At 46.1% G+C, this 26,817-nt stretch overlaps 1 protein-coding gene across 1 annotated transcript in view; it reads right to left on the reverse strand.

Annotated features, from left to right (window-relative positions):
• Positions 1-13,365: 13,365 nt before the first annotated feature.
• The window catches only part of IPO11 (importin 11), a 643,145-nt gene continuing 629,693 nt past the window's right edge, over positions 13,366-26,817 (reverse strand). The window contains exon 30 of the mRNA XM_075326256.1: positions 13,366-13,603. Coding sequence (XP_075182371.1) covers positions 13,439-13,603 — 165 coding nt within the window. The 3' untranslated portion in view covers positions 13,366-13,438. The remainder of the gene's footprint in view (positions 13,604-26,817) is intronic.

Genomic DNA, 26,817 nt, shown 5'->3' on the forward strand with positions numbered 1-26,817 from the left:
CCGAGACCAGAAGCCAAAGGGGTCCACGGCTACAGCTGCCCTGGCCGATGACTACACCAACAATCGGGCTCCTGAAGCCAGGAGAGCAGCCACCAGCAGCACCTGGAGAGGGGGTAAGATGAACTCTGCGACTGCCCCACCTGCCCCTAGACTGCAGGGGGTGTCCCCCTCAACTCCCCTCTCCAGGCCCGTGGCAGAACCAAGACGGTGCCACCAGTGCAACTTACCTGGACACTTCAAGGCCATGTGCCCTCAGCGTCCCAAGGCCCCGGCTCCGTCCCCGTCCCAAGGGCCGCCCAAGGTGTATTGTGTGGGTGGGGGTGGTGGTAGGTCCCTGGACAGCTTCCAACCTGTCACCGTCGGCCGGTCTGTGACCATGGGACTGCGAGACAGCGCCTCGGAGGTGACTCTGGTGCGGCCTGAGATGGTGTCCCCCCAAGACTTGATCCCTGGAAAAACCCTCGCTGTCTCCGGGATTGGAGGCATTGACCCGGCGCTGCCTGTTGCTGACATTTATGTGGACTGGGGCGCAGGGCGAGGGGTGAGGGAGGTGGGGGTAACTGATCGGATCCCTGCAAACGTGCTACTTGGGACAGATTTGGGGCAGATAACCTCCCAGTTTGGGCCCCCACCAAGGGCTGAACCTTCAGCCAGTACGGACATGACTCCTGACAATGTTAATGTGTTATCTATGAATGATGTAAGGGAGGAGGGAGTGAACTCTGATATTTCTGCTTGCATAGACACCATAGACACACACACAGCTGCAGCTGTGACAGGGGAGGGGGTCAGAGAAAGGTGTGACAATGCCTCTACAAGTAATCAGCCTGTGAGCTGGGATCTGTTGCCCTCTGAAGGGATAAGCAGAGAGCAGGGTGCTGCAGGGGGAGGACCAGTGTGTGGGGTGGGGGCTACCACAGCAAATGTGGGGTCCCCAGAGATTTCACAGCGGGGTTGTTGCTGCAGGGGGGGAACAGGCAGGTGAGATTGGGGCCGGTCCAGGAGCGGAAGTGCTCCCAGGTAAGATCTCGGTGCATGGTTCCCCCACAACCGGGGTGTCAGGAAGCCAGGTAGGTCGGCCTGAACCGGCGACTTGGTCAGGAACGGAGGAGGAGCAGGCACGACCCACGGTCGCAGCGGCTGTGGCCGCTGTCACCCGCAGTGGGAGTGCTGGAAGCCAAGGGGCCTCCCGGAGGTCCGATAGCTCTTCCCCTTCTGACCAAGTGGCAGCCGAGTCAGGTGGAGGCCAGGACACAGGTCCCGGGGTACTGACTGAAGATGTGACAGTCTCGTCGATTCTGGCCACATCTAGTCAGGGGTTTCAGGCAGCGTTAGAAGCTGACGACAGCCTGAAAGCTCTCAAGGAGCAGGCGGCACAGCCTCCCTCGGACTCGGACCCGGAGCGAGTGGTCTGGGACCAAGGACGGCTGTACCGGGCCACGGTCCAGCAGGGTTCACCGGAGGCGTGGCCCAGGGACCGACAGTTGGTGGTACCCTATCCGTTCCGGACGGAGTTGTTGCGGATCGCACATGAGATTCCGATGGCCGGACACCTAGGGATCGCTAAGACCAAGGCCAGGTTAAACCAGCATTTCTACTGGCCAAAAATGGGGGCCGATGTGGCTGCCTACTGCCGTTCGTGTGAAACCTGTCAGAGAGTGGGGAAGGCGGGGCCACACCCCAAAGCCCCACTGGTATCTCTGCCAATCATCGATGAGCCTTTCAGGAGGGTGGCTGTGGATCTGGTCGGCCCGCTGGCCATCCCCAGCAGCTCCGGGAAACGCTTCATACTGACGGTAGTGGACTATGCCACCCGGTACCCAGAAGCAGTGGCCTTGTCGTCCATTCGGGCTGACAAGGTGGCCACCGCATTGCTGGAGATTTTCTCCCGAGTGGGTTTTCCCCAGGAAATGCTCACTGACCGGGGGACCCAATTCATGTCCCAGCTGATGGAGGCCCTCTGTAAGCAAGTCCAGGTGCGACATCTGGTGGCCAGCCCGTACCATCCACAGACTAATGGCCTGTGCGAGCGGTTCAATGGCACCTTAAAGCAGATGCTTAAGATGTTGGTCGACTCCCATGGGCGTGACTGGGAGCGGTATCTCCCACACCTGTTATTTGCTTACCGGGAGGTTCCACAGGCCTCAACAGGATTCTCACCGTTTGAGCTCCTGTACGGGCGACGTGTGCGGGGCCCCCTGGCTCTGGTGAAAGAGGCTTGGGAAGGGGATTTGGCCACCCCTGGAGTGTCGGTTATCGAGTATGTCATGCGCTTCCGGGACAAAATGCAGGCCTTGACGCAACTGGTACACGACAATATGGCTCAAGCCCAGGCCGATCAGAAGCGTTGGCACGACCAGAACGCTTGTGATAGGACCTACCAAGTGGGTCAAAAGGTGTGGGTACTGGTCCCCGTACCACAGGACAAGCTTCAGGCAGCCTGGGAAGGCCCATACCTCGTGTACCAGCAGCTCAACCCTGTGACGTACCTGGTCACCCTGGACCCTGCCCGTGGAAGGCGGAAGCCCTTCCATGTGAACATGATGAAGGCACATCATGAGCGGGAGGCATGTGCGCTCCCCGTGTGCAACCTGCCCGAGGAGGGAGAAGCGGAAACCCTCTTGGATATGCTAGCCCAGGTTAGGGCAGGCGGATCCATTGAGGATGTGGAGGTTGGCCACCAGCTCTTGGAGGACCAACGGTCCCAGCTGTGGGCCACCCTCCTCCCCTTCCGGGGGTTGTTTACCAACCAGCCCGGAAGGACTGACTTGGCTGTCCATCACGTGGACACTGGGGATCATCCCCCGATCCGGCGTTCAGCATATCGGGTCTCCCTGGAGGTGCAGCAACACATGCGCCAGGAGATTGACGAGATGCTGAAGCTGGGGGTGATCCAGGCATCCAACAGCGCTTGGGCCTCGCCTGTAGTCCTCGTCCCTAAGAAGGACCGAACCACTCGGTTCTGCGTGGACTACAGGGGGCTCAATGCGGTCACGGTCGCCGATGCGTACCCAATGCCACGCATCGATGACCTGCTCGATCAGTTGGCCGGGGCTCAGTACCTGACCATCATGGATCTGAGCCGGGGATATTGGCAGATCCCCCTGACTCGCAAGGCCAGGGAACGCTCTGCCTTTATTACCCCATTTGGACTGTACGAGTCCACGGTGATGCCATTCGGGATGAGGAATGCCCCTGCCACTTTCCAGCGGATGGTCAACACCCTGCTCAAGGGACTTGAAGGGTACGCGGCCGCGTACCTGGATGACATTGCCGTCTTCAGTCCCACCTGGGAAGATCACCTAGAGCATCTAGCACAGGTGCTCAGGCGGGTCCACCGGGCAGGTTTGACCATCAAGCCGGGCAAGTGTCAGCTGGCCATGAGCGAGGTCCAGTACCTCGGTCACCGGGTAGGCGGGGGAACACTGAAGCCCGAGCCTGAGAAAGTGGAGGCCATCGCATCCTGGCCCACCCCCAGGACCAAGAAGCAGGTGATGTCCTTCTTGGGGACCGCTGGGTACTATAGGAGGTTTGTTCCATGCTATAGTAGCCTGGCAAAGCCCTTGACGGACCTCACCAAGAAGAAGCTGCCCTCTGCAGTCGATTGGACAATGGACTGCGAGACAGCCTTCCGGGCCCTAAAGGACGCCCTGTCCAGCCCGCCCGTGCTACAGGCAGCCGACTTCACGCGGCCGTTTGTAGTACAGACCGACGCCAGTGACTTCGGCCTCGGTGCGGTGCTCAGCCAGGTGGACTCTGCGAGCCAAGAGCACCCAGTCTTGTACCTGAGCAGGAAGCTGTTACCAAGGGAAGTTGCCTATTCCACGATGGAGAAGGAGTGCCTGGCCATAGTGTGGGCCCTGCAGCGTCTGCAACCCTATCTATACGGGCGCCACTTCATCGTGGAGACGGACCACAATCCCCTCAGCTGGTTGCACACCGTCTCTGGGACGAATGGGCGATTGTTGCGATGGAGCCTTGCGCTCCAGCAATACAACTTCACCATTCGCCACAAAAGGGGCCGTGACCACGGTAACGCAGACGGGCTGTCCCGACAAGGAGAGGTCGCGGACGGGCGTGCTGCCCCCTAGCGCCCTCAAAAGGGGGGAGGTGTGAGGCAAATCCCGGGATATGAAGATGAATTATGACTCCAGTCATAATCTCTCATCACTCCATGGCAGTGCCCCCTCCCTTCTTGTTCTCAGTGTTCCACTTACACCTCCATGGCCATGTCCTGTGATATGGAAATGAGGTGGTGTGGGAACAATGGACACAGGATGACTCCCTGCCGTCACCCTGTAACAAGAGTTGTATCTCATTAGCAAGGCTATGGAAATAGCCAGACAGAACGACTCCAGTAAAAAATGGTTCATATCTCGCAAGCCATATTTCCGATAAATATGGCAACCATAAAAATGGTGTCTCCGCATGCGGACGATGCCGGCACACCCTTTTTATGGGAGCAGGACATTGGGAAATGCCCCAGGCGTGATATCAGCCAATGGGGAACTGGCAGACAGGTCATGAGTCCCCTCGTTCTGTAGCTAAATTCATAACTGTCACAATGAGAGCATTGGCGTCCGCCTACGACGCTCCCAGGCAAAGTTATGGCCCATATTCCATGTTGTGGATTGTCCATAACTCAAGCCAGGGGTGGAGCAGTGCTTCCCTGTGAGGTCACTAAGGTAGGAGGGGACCTGGATCTGCCCAGGTTGATAACCCTACTTCGGCCATTTTCCAGTGTTCTTTTCGCTGGGGGCACGTGTAGGAAACATCTGTGGGAAGGATCCTAGAAACCTGGCCTACAGCGCCCCCCTGTGGCCAGACGCAACAAGGTAACTGCTGGAACTGTGTATGCCTGTTTGTAACCCATGCTTTGATTGTAACTGTACTCTGACATATGTATATTCTGTAGATTCCCTATTGTATATATTGTAGTTTCTAGTGTGCTTTAGGCTGATTAAATTATATAATTAATCTTGGGCTGTTCTGTTATCTCGATCTTGAATCCCACGTCTGTGTGTTCGGCTAATAGTTACCGTGAAGCGGTTGGTGGCAGCGAGTTTGTGCCAAGGATTATTGTGGGGAGGCCAGTGAGATTCGGGGAGATTTTATATATTCCGCCCGCGGAGGTCGGGGGAATATATACCCTACTCTCACTGGGGACCCTTCAATAATCGGCATAAGTAGTATAGCGGCCTCCTTGCTTATTGTCGGGCAATTCCATAATTGGCCTGACTATAAGAGGGGCGCTAGAGAGCGCGTCACGTGCTCTGTCTGTCGGTCGGGAGGTATAAAGGAGGGGTGACCCCCACTTGTTACCCCCCGATTGTGACGTACTGGTAGCCAGCGCGGGGGATTTCTGAGTGACCCCCCCGGTGGTTTGTGACAACATCTATGGTTTGATTTTTTTGACAGTGTGGATTGGCTGAGCTGCTGACACTTGGTGAGGAATTCATGTCAACAGCAACTCTAGAAATATATTTACTTAGAAAATTTGTGACATGTTCAATACTTCACCTGATGTACTGTATGTACAGGAGACTAGTACAGCAATGAGAAGAAAAATGGCACCACAATATGCATTCATATTAATGGCCAAACTTCACAGTAATTTTTTGTGCACTAGACCCATCAGGCTTCTGGACTATTAGAATTACATTTACGATATTTTAATCATGTGCACAGAGTCTGAGAAACAGCTAAAAACATTTCATGAACACTTTAAGCAGTTTCATCTCACCATCAACTTAACACTCAACTACCCCTTGTGAGACTGTGACCGGGGTTATCTATGACGGCCGGTATGTCTCGCCCCGGTTGTGCTCACTCCATGATAGGAAGTGAATCCACTATAGGGTTAATGCTGTTTCCCTACAGGCTGAGGGAAGGGTTAAATAGAATCAGGAACAAGGGCAGGTGTGCCGGGTGTGAGGGAGTGAACAGAACTCCCTGAGTTTTCTGCTGGAGAGGCACATGTATTGTGTTATGGACTTTTGTTTTGGACATTAAACCGTGTGCTGTGAACCTTAATGCCTGGATCCCATGTCTTCTGCTGCGCAGCCGACCACGCTACCTCACATATGGTGGAGAATGCGGGCATGACAGCCGGTGAGGTGTAGCATCCATTCCTGGTGACCCAGTAGCACATGTCCTGGATTCGAGCGGCTATACTACAGCCCAAACCCGGCGACGCCATGGAGGACATACTAAAGCATTTGGCTCAGGCTAATGCACTTGGCTCAGGCTAATGCACAGCAGCAACAGGCTAATGCACAGCAGCAACAAACCAATGCACACCTGCTCCAATCCTTGCAAATGCAGGAAAAAAAATTCCAAGAACAGATGGATCAGGCCAATGCACGTCAGCAGCAATCCTTGCAAGTGCACCAAGAACAGATGGAGCAGGCCAATGCACGTCAGCAGCAAGCCTTGCAATTGCAGGAAAAAAGGCACCAAGAACAGATGGTTCTCCTGGCCAAGTCGATCCGTGCCAGACCGGCAGCAACAACCCCGGGACCGGATGACGACGGCAGCGTCCGGAAAGCGGTGAGACAAGCGTTGCAAAAGATGACCCCGGGTGATGATGTGGAAGCGTTCCTGGCGGTGTTTGAGCGGGTGGCCGAGCGGGAAAAGCTGCCGACCCCGCAGTGGGCTGAGGTATTGTCGCCCTATCTGACGGGGGAACCCCAAAAAGCGTACCTGGACCTCTGTACCGAGGACGCCATTGACTATGTGACCCTGAAAGCCGAAATACTGGCTCGGTTGGGGGTGAATACCTATGTACGGGCTCAGCGGGTAAATCAGTGGTTCTTTGAGGAAGCCAAACCCGTACGCTCCCAGGCCTATGACTTGTTGCATCTTGTAAAAAAGTGGTTGCAGCCTGACACTCTGAGCCCGGCGCAAATGGTGGAAAGGGTAGTAGTGGATCGTTTTGTGCGCACTTTACCCGTCACCGTTCAACGGTGGGTCGGACAGGGTGACCCGAGTACCCTGGACCAATTAGTGTCTCTGGTAGAGCGGCATGTGGCTACACAGGACTTGATACGGGACACTGAGACTTTGCGTACCGCCCGTCGGTCCGGCCCCTCCAGGCCTAGGGCCAAGGACCCACCGCTGTCAACGGTGCAGGAGTCCCCTACCGTCCCGTCTGAGGCCGTGGCCACCATTCCTGAGGTCCGGAAGGTTCTGTACCCTAAACGACAACCCGTCAAGGGGGTTTCCGTCCCCATTAGATGTTGGCGGTGCCAGCGGGTGGGACATATGGAAGCCCAGTGTCCACTCACCACGGAGCCCATGGATTGTGGGGTTACCCGGCGGGGTTCAATGTATGCTCAGGTGGTGTGTACCGCTGACCTGGTCTCCCCAGAGACAGAGCCCCACTTGTGCCAAATACAGGTGAATGGATGTCCGGTTACAGGATTGTTGGATTCCGGAAGCTTAGTGACCCTTGTGCGATCCACCTTGAGGGCTAAAGTAAAGGCCACAGGACGCACCGTGGGGGTGGTTTGCATACATGGGGACCGCCGCGACTATCCCACGGGGATTGTCACCATCACAGCACCTTGCGGGCAGGTGCAACATGAGGTGGGACTTCTTACCACTCTTCCTTATGACGTGATCCTAGGAAGGGATCTGCCCTATTTTTGGACTTTGTGGAGGGGACCCCCTAAGTCCCCTCAGATATCGGTTGATCCGGGACCTGAGCCCTACAATCCTGAATCCGGGACACCTGCCGTAGGGGTCACCATGTTAGGGACAGAGTGTGAACCCGGTAGGTCACCCCTAGAGGTATTGGCAGGAGAGGCTGAGACGGTCGAGCCCATCCCGGAGTTGGAGGTGTCCCCGGATACGTTTGGGACAGCCCAACTCCAGGACCCTACGTTGATACATGCCCGGAGTCGGGTGACAGTAGTTGACGGGGTGGCACAGCTGCCCGGTGCCCAGGTAAGGTACCCCCATTTCGCTCTTAAGCAGGATTTACTCTACCGGGTAGATGAAATACGGGGCGTGGGGGTAGAACAGTTGGTGGTGCCCCAGCCGCATCGCCGGCGGGTCCTCGACTTGGCTCATAAACACCTGATGAGTGGCCACCTAGGGGTCAAGAAAACGCAGGAGCGAATATTGCAAAGGTTCTATTGGCCCGGGGTCTTTGGGGAGGTAAAACGGTTCTGCGAAACCTGCCCGGAGTGTCAGCTTACCGCACCCCTGACCCATTTTCGCAGTCCGTTGGTACCGTTACCCATTATAGAAGTCCCGTTTGAACGGATAGGGATGGATCTGGTGGGGCCCCTCGTAAAGTCCGCTCGAGGGCACCAACACATCCTAGTGATCGTTGACTATGCCACCCGGTATCCCGAGGCGATACCTCTCAGACATACTGCAGCAAAGCTTATAGCTCGGGAGTTGTTTGCTGTGTTCTGCCGGGTGGGGTTGCCCAAGGAGATCCTTACGGAGCAGGGGACCCCATTCATGTCTAAAGTGACCAAAGAGCTATGTCGGCTACTCCAGATCAAGCAGTTGCGTACGTCTGTGTATCATCCTCAAACGGACGGTTTAGTCGAGCGTTTCAATAAAACCCTGAAAACCATGCTTAGAAGGGTGATCTCAAAAGACGGGAAAGACTGGGATATGATGCTTCCCTATTTGATGTTTGCCATACGAGAGGTGCCACAGGCATCCACGGGGTTTTCGCCTTTTGAATTGTTATACGGGCGACATCCCCGGGGATTGTTGGACCTGGCAAAAGAAACATGGGAACAAGAGCCCACCCCCCATAAAAGTGTGATCGAACACATTTTAGGTATGCAGAACCGCATAAGCGCGGTCATGCCAATTGTGAAGGAGCATTTACAGGAGGCTCAGGCCGCGCAAAGCGGCCGCTACAATAGACAAGCCACCGTGCGGACCTTTAAACCCGGGGATCGGGTGTTGGTATTAATCCCCACGGCGGAGAGTAAATTCCTGACTCAGAGGCGAGAGGCCAGACGGTTGGTTCAGCAGAACCCCGATGTCTTCTCCGAGCTGCCCGGTAGGACCAGTCTGATACGACATGATATTGTCACCGAGCCCCACCTGAAGGTACGCCTGAAGTCATACCGGGTACCGGAGGCTCGACGACAAGCCATATCGGAGGAAGTAAAGACAATGTTACGCCTGGGGGTCATCGAAAAATCCCGGAGTGAATGGGCTAGTCCCATTGTCCTAATACCAAAACCCGATGGCTCCTTAAGGTTCTGCAATGACTTTAGGAGATTGAACGAAATATCCAAGTTCGATCTCTACCCCATGCCCCGGGTGGATGAGCTGATTGATAGGCTGGGACAGGCGCGATATTTTACCACGCTCGACCTGACCAAGGGGTACTGGCAGGTGCCACTAACAGAGTCCGCCAAGGAGAAGACCGCTTTTGTTACGCCGGAGGGTCTCTTCCACTATGTTGTCTTGCCTTTTGGGTTACATGGCGCTCCGGCCACGTTCCAGAGGTTGATGGACTTAGTGCTGGAACCCCACCAGGCGTATGCATCGGCGTACCTTGATGACATCATTATTTACAGCTCCGATTGGCAGACCCACTTGGAACAGGTACAAGCGGTGGTGGACGCACTTCGAACAGCCGGATTGACAGCCAATCCCAAGAAATGTGCGTTGGGACTCACGGAAGCCCGCTACTTGGGCTACGTGATAGGCCAAGGAGTGATTAAGCCCCAAATTAACAAGGTTGAGGCGATCCAGAAGTGGCCTAGACCCCTGACCACGAAGCAGGTTAGGGCCTTCCTGAGTATCGTGGGGTACTACAGGAGGTTTGTAAAAGATTTTGCGGGACTATCAGCCCCCTTGACAGACCTTCTCAAAGGCAAGAAGTCCGTCATGGTGCGCTGGACTCCGCAGGCCGAGGACTCCTTCCGGGCCCTGAAGGAGGTTCTGTGCGGACAGCCCGTTCTGGTCAACCCTGATTTCCGGAAGGAGTTCATAGTACAGACTGACGCCTCGGAGATCGGCCTGGGGGCAGTGCTGTCTCAGGTGGTTCAGGGGGAGGAACACCCCGTCACCTTCTTAAGTAGGAAGCTCACCCCTCCCGAGCGGAATTATAGCGTAGTGGAGAAGGAGTGCCTGGCGATCAAGTGGGCCTTGGAGTCCCTACGCTATTACCTGCTGGGACGGCAGTTTCGCTTGGTGACGGATCACTCTCCACTGGTCTGGATGAGGTCCGCCAAGGAACGGAATGCCCGGGTTACCCGGTGGTTCCTTTCTCTGCAGAACTTCCGGTTTACGGTTGAACACCGGGCCGGTAGGTTGCAGGGCAACGCCGATGCCTTGTCCCGCGGCCCGTGTTTGATGGCTGGAGTTCAACCCCGCACGCTTGAACTGAGGGGGGGTATGTGAGACTGTGACCGGGGTTATCTATGACGGCCGGTATGTCTCGCCCCGGTTGTGCTCACTCCATGATAGGAAGTGAATCCACTATAGGGTTAATGCTGTTTCCCTACAGGCTGAGGGAAGGGTTAAATAGAATCAGGAACAAGGGCAGGTGTGCCGGGTGTGAGGGAGTGAACAGAACTCCCTGAGTTTTCTGCTGGAGAGGCACATGTATTGTGTTATGGACTTTTGTTTTGGACATTAAACCGTGTGCTGTGAACCTTAATGCCTGGATCCCGTGTCTTCTGCTGCGCAGCCGACCACGCTACCTCACACCCTGTACTGAAATTAACTTTTTGGACACCATCATGAAGCTACAGAACAATAAAATAGATATGTCCCTCTACCAGAAGCCAGTTGACTGTCCTACATACTTTAAATGGGAGCTTTTATCCTAAAACACATAGTGTCCACAGTCAACCCATAAGATATAATCGGATATGTTGTCATCCCACAGATGGAGAGAAACACCTTGATGGCCTCAAAAAGAACTTTTTAAATCAGCACTACTATCCAAGAATAATTGAAAACTAGAATATCAAGTAATCATCTCCTACACTAAAAAAATAATAAAAAAAGCCACTGAGTGCCTTTAGTAGTCACCTACAGGGTAACAATGTTTTGCATTTTTTACTTTCAGGTTCCAAATCTCACCATCCACTACAGCTTTGATTGTGAGACTACTTTCATTTTATAGACTCATCTTGGGTATGTCATACATAAATTTGACTTGCAAATATTTAGCATATGATTAGTTATGCAGGTTCTTGTCATATCAATGCATTGTTACTGTATTGCTTCTGGTGTTTGATAAATCTTTTTCTTCCTGTATACTATAAATTACAATCAGTTCTCACATTCCCTAATGGCTCAGTGTGATATTAGTTTGATTCTCAAGTGAAAGGTCACTGGTTTGAATCAAGGAGCAGCCATGAAGAAGATTTCCCAAGAAAAGTGAAAAAACATCATCCATCTCATCAATAGCGGTCTCTCGGCCAAGACAATTGCCAAACTGCATCATGAAAGTTGTAAAAATATGAAATGAAGTCTGTTTATCCATCCAAAAGCCAAGAGGTGGACGTCCAGTCAAAATATCGGAATCAACAAGTGGGCTCATGACAAGGTCTATCAAGTTCTGGTGCGACAAACACAACAGGGGGCGCAAGGGTTTCATGATAGTGAGATCACAGACATCTATGCAAGCATCATGTGACACGCCACACAGGTCTGGAATAGTAGCCCGAAAAAAAGGTGAAGGCGGCTCAACTTCAATATCATCATAAGAAGTGTCCGCTTGAGTTTCTAAAAAAGTATGAAAAGTGGACAGTAGAAAATTGGAAACAGGTGATTTGGAGCAATGAGATAAAAGTCAATAGACTAGGAGGCTCTGTTGGGCGCAAATGGGTCTGCAAGAAGCAAGGGAAAAAGGCCAAATGGTTTGAGAAATTAAAAGAAGTGTCAAGTTCGATGGAGGAAGCCTGATGATATGGGGGTGTTTCACAGTCAAATACATTGGATACTTCACCAGGATTGATTGGTCTCAGTGCTGAGCTATATGTGAGTATTCTACAAGACGTTACTTTGTACACTCAAGTACTGTGAGTATGAAAAGGACAAAATAGTGTTCCAGCAGGACAACATCCTGATGCATACGTCAAGATTGGAGAATAAATGGTTCAAAGACAATGAAGTACAGATGCTGGATTGGCCCCCAAACCCAACCCAATTGAACACCTGTGGGTAGAGTTGAAGAAAAATCTGTACATACCCAAGTGAGTCGACCAGTATGCACCTACATTGGAAATGTGTAAAGGACCTGGGATCAGATTTCAGTTGAAACATGCTTGAATCTGATTGAGAGGATCCCCAGAAGGATTCAGGCAGTGTTGAAAGCCAAAGATGGATAACAAAATACTAGCAAAATATTAAAATTTAATTTTTTAGGACCAAAACAATAACAAAGCAGTGACATAAAAAGAATCTTCATAACTAATCTTAATAACCAATGGTTTATAGTGGCAAGTCCAATGTATATATGTGATAGCCAAGATGATTGTCTATAAAATGATGGTAATCTCATGCTGAAAGCTTTAGTGGATGGTGAGCTATGAAACTCGCAAAATCAAGAGTTAAAAACATTGTAACCCTTTGGCTCATCAGTGTATGTACTCCAACTGTCTGACTAGGGGTCTATATATAGGGGAGACCAGACAAAACCTTAGAACAAGGATGAATTCTCATCGTGACACAATAAAAGAAAAAAAGACAGATCGACCAGGGACCAAACATTTTTGTAGCTCTAATCACAGCATCATGCACATGAAATTTCTATTATTGAAACGTAACTTTAAATCTCAGAGACAAAATAGTCTGGGATACAAACTTATGACAACCTGTGACACCCAGAGCAGGAATGAATGTGCCACATGGAATTATGTCTTTAGAGCTCAATTAAGGAATGTGCTCCTCAGATCTCGTGGGGGCATCACAACCTCAGACCAGACCTCAACCAGAAGACAATAAAACTTTCACACTGCTTATCTCTGACCTGCTCCAATATTTACTGCCACAACTGTTTCTCTTCTTCGTATATTTATAGGTCTGTTTCACATTACTTGTCTTGTTAATGCACTATCCTATATCCTGTTGTGTATAAATATGTGTCTCTTCAGATTCTATGTTATACCATGCCTGATGGAGAGATTGGAGCAGCTAGAATGCTGCAATTTGTCACCATCTTTTCAGTTAGCCATTAAAAGGTATCAACCACTGAGGATTCTCAGTTTTTAATAATTTTATATTGGTACATGGTACAAATATGCAGTTTTGCTGCATTGTGTGTAAAACTTTAATTAAAAGAAAGAAGTATACCCACATTTTTACGCAAGGTTATATCACAGACTGTGATCACAAAATGTATTTCTCCAGTTAATGAAACAAAAACAATTTAGCAAAATGTCGCCTTTATTAAAGAAACCCCTTGTCAAATGATTTTGTAACAAATTCTATTTGGAAATTTTCAGAATCTCTGTAAAAACTCCTGCAGCTGCTTCACTATTTCTGTATCCACCGTTTCCATTAGTGACCGGAATCCTTCATCTCCCAGTAATTGCTGTTGTGCCTTCAGTTTTTCATAGACAAAATGCTGTAGGGATACGGCATGGACAGGGTCTCTCAAAGCAATCTAGGAATGGACAGAACAGAAAGAAATCTGCATTATAATACATTGACAGCAAAACAGGCCAACAAACTCATTTCCTCCTCATGCATAAATGTTGTGTCACACTGCTACCAAGGATCATAAGTAAAAGCATGGTCACCACCGGCGGGCTTGTGAGAGCCCACTGACTCTGTTGCCCATCCGTGCACACAATGAAATAAAGCAGAGACATTATTATAGCCATAATGAACTTCTTTCCAAGATTTGGCAATTATGAGCGCAAATTAATAGATTGTTTAAAGAGGTTGTCCGGTCTAAATTCACAAGTCTAACAATCAATCTATGTGACATGGTTGCGAGTCAGAGCCGGGAATGGTGGTCATGTGGCTGCGAGTATGCTATATGCATTCTATTGAGTGATTCTGCAATCCCATCAAGCTGAATTCTGGAGAAGAGTGTGCATGTTGCATACTCACAGCTACGTGATCACCGTTCCCGGCTCTGACACCAGTGAAACCTCACAGTGCACAGTGCATGCAATGTGTGGATTCAGAAGTCTGTAGTCATATAAAGGGATACACCCCCTGTAGACTGTGAGCCCTCATGGGCAGGGTCATTTCTCCTCCTGTAGACTGTGAGCCCTCATGGGCAAGGTCCTCTCTCCTCCTGTAGACTGTGAGCCCTCGCGGGCAGGGTCATTTCTCTTCCTGTACCAGTCTGTTTTTGTATTGTTCATGATTATTGTACTTGTTTTTTATGTTTTTTCACTTGTGAAGTGCCATGGAATAAATATGTGCTATAATAAGAAATAATAATAATAATAATAGAGTGACTGCAGACTTGTGGATTAAGACTGGACAACCCTTTTCATCCATGAAAATCTCATTAATTTATGGTTACAAGCACTTTGCCTACTTAAACTCCTTTTGTCACAAAGATAACACATATAGGCCCATTTGGCTATTCTTGGCCCCCATGATTGTTTTCTTCCTGGCCTTCAGGATCTATGTTTAAAGTTCTTGAATGGGTAAAATTGCAAAGGTATTTATAAAAACAAGCAGTTTAGTTCCTATTAAAAGTATAATATATTCTTCACAACAGATGGATTTTTAATTTTATAGTTTACTGTTTAGCAGTGATTTTGGCCCTACGGGTGTTTAGATGGACTGATACATTGGCCTACTGAGCTCCTATCTACAATACAGAAAGACTATCATTGCTTGCTAATACGTAGCATAAGTCTAGAAGCGGAACACTCGTGTGATCATCCAATCCCCTTTATGTCTGACATGAAGGGTTAAGCATCCGACCAATGATAAATTTTAACGCTTATACTAAAGATGTCATCACTGAGAGTTGAATGTTTCATCATGTGATTGGGAGCAGTCCACACTGGGCAAAAAATTGTAAACAAATGTTCAATCAGAAAATCATACTTTTGTGTTAAAGACCCTTAGGTTACCATAATAGATTTCTTTACTAGTCAGTTCTGTCTTACTACAGTAAACAGCCTCCACAGTGACATGACAAGAATCTTCACAACTAATTATATGCTAAATAGCTGCAAGTCAAATTTGTGTATGAGATAGCCAAGATGATTGTCTAGAAAATTAAGGTAGTCTCACGCTCAATGATTTGGTGGATGGTGAAATATGGAGCTTGAAATTCAAATCTTCAAAACATTATTACCCTTTTGCTTGTCACAGTAAGGAATACACTGAAGCTCCATGGCCTGTAAGCAGGCTCACCATGTAAGACTCCATTACCGAAGAAAAAGCTTGTTCAAGAGAATTTAAAATTTATTCAATAACTTTAAGACAAGCCTGTGAAATATATCTGAATTGTAAAGCACTGCGGAATATGTCGGCGCTATAGAAATAAAGATTATTATTATTATATTATTATACTAGGAGCATATAGTCTGGTCAGAGGAGACCAAAATTAAACACTTTGGATGCTATAATACACACCATGTTTAGAGGCCAAAAAGTACAGTATATCACTCCAAAAACACCATACCAAGAGTGAACTTTGGAGGAAGGAACATAATGGTGTGGGACTGTTTTAAAAACATATGGCACTGGCAAACTTCATATAATTGAAGGAAAGATGAATAGACAAATGTACAAACAGATTCTTGATAAAAATCTGCTGCCATCTACCAGGATATAAAAATAGCAACAAAAAGAGCATAATATCCTCCAAAAATTACCGTATTTTTCGGACTATAAGACACACCCTTGTTTTAGAGGGGGAAAAAAATAAAATTAAAGTAAAAGAATGTGGTCATGACACACTGTTATTTTACTGCTGACAGTGTTACTGAGGTAATAATATCCCCAAATTCTGTCCTCATATCCTCATTTCTGGGTACCTTCCAGGTATATATGGCCCCCATCGTGGAATATGTATGTTCCCCATCATTATATGTGTGATCCTCCAATCTGGTGTGTGTGTGTGTGTGTATATATAGTTATAGTGTGTGTGTGTGTGTGCGTATGTGTGTGTGTATATATATATATATATATATATATATATATATATATCTATATAGTTATATAGTGTATATATATATATATATATATATATATATATATATATATATATATATATAGTGTGTGTGTGTGGGTGTATATAGTTATATAGTGTGTGTGTGTGTGTGTGTGTGTGTAAATATATATATATATATATATATATATGATCCAACCCCATCCAGGTGTACAGTAATGCCTATACTATATTATTTATTGCCTTACCTTTACTGATGTGATGCTCACCATGCTTCAGTTTGGTCCTGGCATTACAAGCAAAGTCTCCCATATCTGAAGGACCTGCAGTGATGTAATGAAGAGGCAGGGCACTGTGCTGTTCTGTTCTGGCCCACCCCTCTGCATTACATCACTGCAGGTCCTTGTCAGATACGGGAGACTGTTTCTAGTGCAGAGGAAGGATCAAAGTGAAAGTAATTTGAGCCCTCAGCACAGAGACTGCAGCTGTGCTGTGAAGGTATGCCGTGCTCTGGCCCGGACACTGCAGTGATCTGCACTTCCCCCGGGCCAGACATGACTGCAGCGGCCCCCTGCTCCTGCCTCTTAAACAGCGGACACACCGTCTCTCCAGCCGCTGCAGGAAGCCGGCGTCTAGAGCTCCCACGTGTGACCACTGTTTACATTAAACAAGTATTCATTAGCTGCTCATAACACGCACTGACTGCAGAGAGAGGTGGGCGGGGAGCAGCTAATGAATATTCGTTTACTTTAAGCAAGCGGGCACACGTGGTTTCTCCAGCCACCGGCATCCTGCAGAAGCGACCCTCCCTGCCTCCTGTGATCCCACTGCATAGCGCTGATTCCCCACAGCTCCATACCCCGCAGCTTCAGACCATAAGATGCACCCCACACTTTCCTCCCAAATTTGGAGGAAAAAAAGTGCGTCTTATGGTCCGAAAAGGTAAGTATTACTCACAGCAAGTTGGGCTGCAGTGTGTACATCGCCCAGGCCAAAAACTAATGCTCTACCAGGATACAGCTAAACCCCCACTAAAGTAGAAGCATCACAGGTGCAGGAGAAGCAAATCACACACACACACACACACACACACACACACACACACACACACACACACCTCCATGAGGTGTTTTGCTTCTCCTGCACCTGTGATGCTTCCACTTTAGTGGGGGTTTAGCTGTATCCTGGTAGAGCACTAGTTTTTGGCCTGGGCGATGTACACACTGCAGCCCAACTTGCTGTGAGTAACATCTACCAAGATAATGGAGATGAAATGAGGGTGGACACTTCAGCAAAAAACAATGATCCCAAACACACACTCAAGGAAAATCTGAGTTGGTTTAAAAAAAAAAAAAAAAAAAGAAAATAAAGCTGTTAGAATGGCCCAGTCAATTACTTGACCTGAATTCAATAGAAAACACTGGGGAACGCAATTTTTTAGGAGTTAGGTCAGACAACTGTTCTTAATTAATTTTTGGATGCTGAATCCAGAAATGATCTCAGTTTTTCTCTATCACGTCAAGTTTTTGAAGTATAGGATTTTTGTCTTCTCAAAAATATGTAAACTACTGTACCTAAAAAGTGTTTTTTGTTTTTAATAGTACAAATATGAACAAAAAATGAAATATATAAGAAACCACACTGTCTCAGTTGTGACTACTCTTACAAGTTGCCACGTAGCTCTATATGAGTCGAATTGTACTCAGATAACAAGTCTTATAGCAGAAATCAGTGCAATTGTGCTTCTATGGCAGGTAAGTTGAGGAGGAAAAACTTGACGTGATAGAAAAAAACTGACCACATTTTTGGAATCAGCATGCCAATTTTAGTATAAATCAGCTCAAAAACCTAACTCAACAGAAATTTTTTTTCAAATTGTTCCCCAGTGAAATTTATCTAAGGAACTAAATATTTTCTATAGTTTATAGAAGGAGCCCAAGGAACCTTCAGGATTTGAAGAGTGTTTGTGTGGAAGAATGAGCCAGGATCACACCTGAGCAATGCATACCACTAGTTTCTCCAGACAAAAGTTGTCTTGAAGCACTTTTTTTTCCAAAGCATTAAATTAATTTCAGTAAGCGTGTTCAGTACTTGTTCCCTGTGTCATTTCTCATTATTAAACATCACAAAATGTATGGCTTAATTTTCTTGCATGTGTGGGTTGGATCAGTTGTTACCTTCATCATATGGCAGAAGACATAAAAAGCAAGTCAACTGCAACTTGCTTCTTTTCATGCTGTCTAATTAATTAAAGCAATTTAATAACATGAGCATACCTCTTTAAATGCAGGAAAAGGGATCCTGAATTTCTGTCCCTACAACAAAACAGTATGGCGGGCTCTTCACACTACAACCTGATACTGACAAAGGGTAATTTCTACTACAGAAAAATCTGTTTCCTCCTCGCTCCGCTTTTATCTGTTACTCCACAATTGCCTCTTTTGCAACATAGAAGCGGTTATATATACAGGTTACAGGTATGTGTGCTCCATTATGGTTCTGCTTTTAACTTTATCTAGGAGGCCGCATGGCACATGAAATACAGAATATAGAGTAGGACCCCCCTATTGAGATTTGCCGTGACGTTGGCAGGGGTGGCTCAAAGAATTGATCAATTATTTGCTAAAAATCTCATTTATATTACAGTACAGTTGGAATAAATCTGTGAATTTGCACTTTTTATATGATGCATGCCATTTTCAGATCGTGCTGGCTCCCCTCTCTCTCTTTTTATCTGTTACTATAGAGAAGAGATGAATAAAGGTGCTCAGTCCTTGAAGAGCACTTGGATGTGACAATGATGTTTTAGTGCTTTGAAGTCACATGGAGCAGTGGATAGAAACACATATATGGCACTTCATTGTCCATAACATTCAAGAAAACAAGATAAAAATAACCTGAGAAGGAAAGTCGCTTGTATCTGACACCTTACTATCGCGCAGGGATATCAGTGCTTGTAAATATTATTGAACATAGTTCTGACCATTGAAAATGTTGGTCTGCCTAAATCCTACTACTAATGAGGTACATTAAAGGGTACTTTACACGCTGCGATATCGGTACCGATATCGCTAGCGAGCGTACCCGCCCGTGCGTCACGGGCAAATCGCTGACCGTGGCGCACAACATCGCTAACACCCGTCACACGGACTTAACATCCCTACGACGTTGCTCTGTCCGGCGATCCGCCTCCTTTCTAAGGGGGCGGTTCGTGCGGCGTCACAGCGCCGTCACACGGCAGCCATCCAATAGCAGAAGAGGGGCGGAGATGAGCGGCCGGAACATGCCGCCCACCTCCTTCCTTCCTCATTACCGGTGGACGCAGGTAAGGAGATGTTCGTCGTTCCTGCGGTGTCACATATAGCGATGTGTGCTTCCGCAGGAACAACGAACAACATAGTACCTGCAGCAGCAACGATATTTTGAAAAGGAGCGACGTGTCAACGAGCAACAATTTTTCACGTTTTTGCGCTTGTTGATCGTCGCTCCTTGGTGCCACACGCTGCGATGTCGTTAACGGCGCCGGATGTGCGTCACTAACGACGTGACCCCGACAATATATCATTAGCGATGTCGCAGCGTGTAAAGCACCCTTAAGGCTGTTGTGACAGGAGGTGTGCTACCATCTATGCCGCAGATACAACAATTAGAAAGTCCTTTCTGGGTCTTTTGCATGACATGGTTCATAGGTTATATACAGTGCCTTTCAAAAGTATTCGGCCCCCTTGAATTTGTCAACCTTTTCCCACATTTCAGCCTTCAAACACAAAGACAAATAATTTTAAATTGATCGTGAAGAATCAACAACAAGTGGGACACAATTGTGAAATTGAACGAAATTTTTTGCTACTTTTAAACTTTTTTTAAAATAAAAAACTAAAAAGTGGGGCGTGCAATATTATTTGTCCCCTTTACTTTTAGTGCAGCAAACTCACTCCAGACGTTCATTGAGGATCTCTGAATGATCCAATGTTGTCCTAATGGCTGATGATGATAAATATAATTCACCTGTGTGTAATCAAGTCTCTGTATAAATGCACCTGCTCTGTGATAGTGTTAGTGTTTTGTTTAAAGTGGAGAGAGCATCATGAAGACCAAGGAACACAACAGGCAGGTCCGTGATACTGTTGTGGAGAAGTTTAAAGCCGGATTTGGTTACAAAAAGATTTCCAAAATCTTAAACATCCCAAGGAGCACTGTACAAGTGATCATATTGAAATGGAAGAAGTATCATACCACTGCAAATCTACCAAGACCCGGCCGTCCATCCAAACTTTCATCTCAAACAAGGAGACGACTGATCAGAGATGCAGCCAAGACCCCCATGATCACTCTGGATGAACTGCAGAGATCTACAGCTGTGGTGGGAGAGTCTGTCCATAGGACAACAATCAGTCGTTCACTGCACAAATCTGGCCTTTATGGAAGAGTGGCAAGGAGAAAGCCATTTCTCAAAGATATCCATAAAAAGTGTTGTTTATAGTTTGGCACAAGCCACCTGGGAGACACACCAAACAAGTGGAAGAAGGTGCTCTGGTCAGATGAAACCAAAATTGAACTTTTTGGGAACAATGCCAAACGATATGTTTAGCGTAAAAGCAACACAGCTCATCACCCTGAACACACCATCCCCACTGTCAAACATGGTGGTGGCATCATCATGCTTTGGGCCTACTTTTCTTCAGTAGGGACAGGGAAGATGGTTAAAATTGATGGGAAGATGGATGGAGCCAAATACAGGACCATTCTTGAAGAAAACCTGTTGGAGTCTGCAAAAGACCTGAGACTGGGACGGAGATTTGTCTTTCAACACGACAATGATCCCAAACATAAAGCAAAATCTACAATAGAATGGTTAAAAAATAAACGTATCCAAGTGTTAGAATGGCAAAGTCAAAGTCCAGACCTGAATCCAATCGAGAATCTGTGGAAAGAGCTGAAAACTGCTGTTCACAAACGCTCTCCATCCAACCTCACTGAGCTTGAGCTGTTTTCAAAGGAAGAATGGGCAAGAATTTCAGTCTCTCGATGTGCAAAACTGATAGAGACATACTCCAAGCGACTTGCAGCTGTAATTCACTTTAAGTAGTGGTGCAGTTCATCATGTTCCAGGACTCATGTGATGTCATGAGAGCTCCTCACACAATCACCACTGGCTTCTTTCCCTGTGCCTTCAGACATATGAGTAACCAACAAGAAGAGAGTCGCCATCCTTTGCTCTCACTTCCTAACAATTACTCATATGTCTGAAGGCGGGGAGAGAGAAGCCGGCGGTGATTGGGCGAGGGGCTCATGTGACGTCTAAACCTCACGTGAGTCCCGGAAGTGAGCTTGAATGGCGCCAGCATAGGAGGTATAAGATTTTTTATTTTAATGGGGCAAAATATGGGAATGAGAAGGTTTGCCTGAGTAGAAGAAAACCCCTTTAATATGCCTATTACATATTTCAGTACTGATGGTAATGGGACTCTATCACCATTAAGTGCACCTTCCCATCTCTTCTACAGCTATATCCGTGGAAACATTTTTGTCTGTCACCATAGCTACTAGAGATCCATACCGCATTGTCTGATTTTCTCTCAATTTAAAAAGCTAGTAACAAAACCAATAACTATACAATGTTATTTTAATGAGGTTATTATATTTTTCTATAATTGGATAATGGATCGGTATTTTTCTTTAAAACTACAAGTGTCTTTATAAGATATATCTTTCCCAAAGTAAAATATTATTGTAAATGTCAAGAAAAGAATTTTAAAAATTAAAGTCAGGAATAAAAATAATAATAAAAAAAAAAACTTCAGGAAAGTAAATAATGCATGAAAGAGGCAGCAATATATTATGTGTATACAGCATGAATAACAATCATGAAATTTGTATTTGAGCCTGGGAATTTGCTTTATGACCCATATTTTACTTTTTAATTAATAATGCATTTTAATGACTGCAGTATTGTCTACCAGATAAGTGTTTACAATGTTATTAAAATGCTGTAGAATTTTCAATTAGACACAGAATCGAGAAAACACAAAGCACGTGCTCCGTTATGCATAAAGTGATAGGCAGCATATGGTAGTACACGGGATCAAAGTATGGAGAAATGCAAACAGTAAAGGGGCAAATATATGAATATGAAGATGCTTGGCCTTTAATTACTGGAGAACAAAGGAAGAACCAAGTTAAAATCCAACATTCCAAGTTCTTTACCTCTACATCTGCCACTACTGAGAGTTGGGATACACCCATACATATTAGATGATTCGCCAGTCCATCCTAAGTTGGCCGGTTCTGCCAAGGCTTAAGTGAGGTGTGTGATCATCTTAAGTGACTGTTTCATAGATATTAGTAGAATCAATCTTATTGATCAATGGTAAGTCTACCGAATGCTCAGGGCTTCCGTTTACTCATGACAAATCAATACTTCTCTTGACTTCTTATTGCAAGGTCATGTCAACTCACTTAATTACTAGGCAGTATATATGGTTATATGCTCATGGGTAATACAGCCACCCAAGCACAGGCAGCACGGTGGAATAGTGGTTAGTAGTGTTGCTTGGAAGAGCTGGGGTCTCACAAAAGCCAACATCTGAAAGGAGTCTGCATGTTCTCCCCATGGTTGTGTGGGTTTCCTCCCTCACTCCGAAGACATACTGATAGCGAATTTAGATTGTGAGCCCCAATGGGGACAGTGATGATCATGTCTTTAAAGCGCTGCGGAATGATGACGCTATACAAGTAAAATAATAAAGTAATATTCCACCTAATCTAAAATGAAGAAACATATCCACAAATAATTGTGTTTTATGGCCTCTACATTATAGGCAATATAGAAATTTGTATTATTTATGTATACAAACAATACAATTCCTGGTATTCTTCTAGCTTAATGCAAGAGCTGACCATGTGTCACCTATGAAGCTTAATATTTGCATATGTGGGAGACTGAAGGCAACAGTACCAAAAGGTTTTGCGGCCAAAATAATGTCTGAATGGCATTAATTAGGCAAGTAAAAGGGTTAATCAAAAAATATTAAGTTATTGCCTATCCCAAGGAAAGATGGGGGATAACTTACTGTTCATTAATGGGGACCTGCTGCGACCTCAAGATTGGCAGTTCCTTACACAATGATTTGAGCAGAAATGGGACATCCGCATCTCTGCTCCATTCTAGAAAGATGTCTGCAGAGCCTGGTTCTAGGTCTAGAGCCCAAATCTTGAGATCATGGGAGGTCCCCAGTGACTTCCCCTAACTTATGGATTAAGGACATCTTAATGTTTTCAGAATAACCTTTACATTTTTTGTAGAAACTAGGGGCACAACTATACATGGACTGGCTAGCAGAACCGAATGACCACTGATTGGTAAACCATATGGATCGACAGTTATTCAATTGACTAAAGTAAATGATACGCACTGAGCAATTTGTTCTAAGACTGCTCAGTGCACGTAGGTTGCTAATGTTTTTGTCAGTGTGAGCCCTGTTTACACAGGACAGTGTGCTGCTGAGAATGAATTTTTGAGCTGTGCAAAAGATCGCATTGCTTGTTCATTGTTCAGCCTGCTTTTATTGCAAGATTATCATGATAAAAAGGTTTTTAAAGAACACTTGTTCACAATTATCTTTCAGTGTAAATGGAGTTTTAGTGGCCCAAATGCCCCACTAACAAATACCAAGTCACCACATACTAATACAACATTTGCATTGGATAACCAAAGAAAAAGCCTTTAAAATGTAACTTTTAAAAATTAGTTTAACAGCAAGGTAACTTCAAATATGAAAAAGAGACAAGATATAATGTAAAAATAAGGGGATATATATACGCTAGCGCAGATAGGGAAATATATAAATTGTCGGTCCCTAATAAGCCCTCAATTTATCCCAACCTGTCCGTAGAAGCTGGCAACCTAAAGATTGCATAGTGGCGGCTCAGCTCTAAGTCACCAAGCCCTATATGCGCCCTGTATTATAGACACACTGAAGAAACATATATCCCTAGTAGAAATTCACATAGCCCAATGTCTCATAAAAATGCACATAGCCCAATGTCTCACACCAAACAAATATCAAACAAAATCCTCAGGCCTAGGGAGCTCTTCATGGCAGGCCAAAAACAACACAGCAAACAAGTACTGGTACAAAAAAAAACCCCAAAACAAAACAAAAAGAAATCAAGGGTGGTCTGAAGATAAGTTAGCATAAAGTGCAAGTGCTGATAAGGATCCAATATAGTAGCACACACTACCATTATCAATCGCAGCCACTGATGCCGTATTACCGAGATTCCACACTTCATTACGATGGTTCTATGCGATGTGTAGTCCCCGATGAACCCCCAAACCTGTGGGAAATGTATTAGGACAGTTTACCATAACATTTTTGATCCTTAACACTTCAGCACTTGCACTTTAAGCTAAGTATCCTCAGAACACTCTTTATTTATTTTTGTTTGTTTTTGTATCAGTACTTACGGTATTTGCTGTCTTTTAATTGGCCTATTGTCACGAACTCCATGGGTATGAGGATTGTGTCTGATATTTATTTGGTGTGAGACACTGGGCTATGTGTGTATTTATAAGACATTGCACTATCATATTTTTTACTAGGGAGATATGCTTCTTCAGTTTGTCTATAATACAGGGCAATTATAGAGCCATATAGGGCTTGCTGATGTTGAGCGGGGGCGTCACTACGCAATTTTTAGATTGGTGTATTAGGGAGTCTATATATTTTCCTATCTGCACTTTTGTGTATATATATATATATATATATATATATATTCCCTTATTTGCACAATATATCTTGTCCATTTTTAATTTTTGGAGTTACCCTGTTGTTCTAGTAATCATTAAAAGTTACATTTTAAAGGGTTTTATCTTTGGTTATACAAATATTGGAGCCACCTCCTCATTTTTTCTTTGGTTATTCAACATTTGCATTGAGCCCTTTTGGCAAAAGGTCAAATGATATCAGGTGACACAACTTGCATGGTAAATGTCTGCTGATATAAAGCATAGCCATGAAAACTCAGGTCAGGAGATACGTAATAAACTACCCTATCAAGAAAAAGTACCAAAGGTCTAGTATTAGAATTGATGGAAATGTGAATAATTGATATTCCACCCTATCTCTGTGTGATCTATTATCCCGAGTCAGTAAGTGCTGCAGAAGGCTGGAGAAGAGTGAAGTCTGGAGAGATGTGCTCTGCACGTGAAAACCTCAACATGTCATCTGTACAATGGCAAAAGGGTTTCAGACAAATGAAATGGGAACATCTTCAATTAGAGAAGATACCATCTATAAAGTAACTGGATATTAATGCTTATTTATCATACTCCATGTGTCTCATCAGTACTGTGGTTTCTGCATGGTTCGCAGTCTGACGATGACTGGTAAGAACAAGTCCCAGTGTCTCCTTACCATTGTTAAAGACATACTAGGAATTGCAGGTTCACATGATACAAATGTACAAGGGTCTAACCTGAAATTGGAATTTATAAGTGTACTAAGCTTGGTGATAAATTAATTTACTCATGGTGGTTCTTGCTCTGCATTCATGTACTGACTCTGGTTCTGGAGCTGCATTCATGCACTGAGACTGAGGCTGGTTCTTATGATGTACTGTAAAACCATCAAAACTTAGTTTTGAGATTATGAGGAGGATTTGGTTGAGTTTCTGCTCCAAGAACTCAGTGTATGTTTGGGTGTGTTCACACTGATTTTTTTGGGAGCAACAACTCTCCAAATCCTTAAAATTTGGTTCTGATGAGGTATTATGCGTACTTTGCACACTACGACATCGCAAGCCGATTGCTGCGATGCCGAGCGCGATAGTCCCCGCCTCTGTCGCAGCTGCGATATCTTGTGATAGCTGCCGTAGCGAACATTATCTACAGCTACGGCAGCTTCACATGCACTTAACTGCCCTGCGACATCGCTCTGGCCGGCAAACCGCCTCCTTCCTAAGTGGGCGGGTCGTGCAGTGTCACAGCGACGTCACACGGCAGGCGGCCAATAGAAGCAGAGGGGCGGAGATGGGCGGGACGTAAACATCCGGCCCATCTCTATCTCCTTCCTTCCTCATTGCAGCCGGGACGCAGGTAAGGTGATGTGAGGAACAACATCGTAACATCGCTCCTTCCGAAATTATGGAAATGACCGACGCTACACCGATGATATGATTTTGACGCTTTTGCGCTCGTTAATTGTATCAAAAACGATTTACACACTACGATGTCGACAGCGACGCCGGATGTGCGTCACTTTCGATTCGACCACACCGACATCGCACGTGCGATGTCGTAGTGTGCAAAGTACCCCTTAATGGTGGTTCTACTGATGTATTCATGAATGTACCTCTTTAAATAAATTTGCGGCCCTTTGGATTGATTCAGCATGGCAATCTGGCCCTTGGACTAAAAAATGTTGTGTACCCCTGATGAAATGTGAAAAAAAATTGGATACGTTTACCGAGTATAAACACTTTTTCAAGGCACTGTAAAAGACAGGGGAGAAACGGAAAAAAAGGAATAGCACTGAGCTTCAGATTTTCCGGCACAGGTAACAATATATGATAACGATTAACAACCACTAATGAGATAGGAACTGTGGTAATAATTAATTAATAAATTATAAACATGTTCTCTCACTAATTTATATGGGTCATCTCCTTCCCTCATTTTGCAAAACGAAAGCCATTTATAAGCCTCTATAATTGGAATTAATAAAACA

This window comes from Anomaloglossus baeobatrachus, chromosome 1 (assembly GCF_048569485.1).
Source record: "Anomaloglossus baeobatrachus isolate aAnoBae1 chromosome 1, aAnoBae1.hap1, whole genome shotgun sequence".
Lineage (NCBI taxonomy): Eukaryota > Metazoa > Chordata > Amphibia > Anura > Aromobatidae > Anomaloglossus > Anomaloglossus baeobatrachus.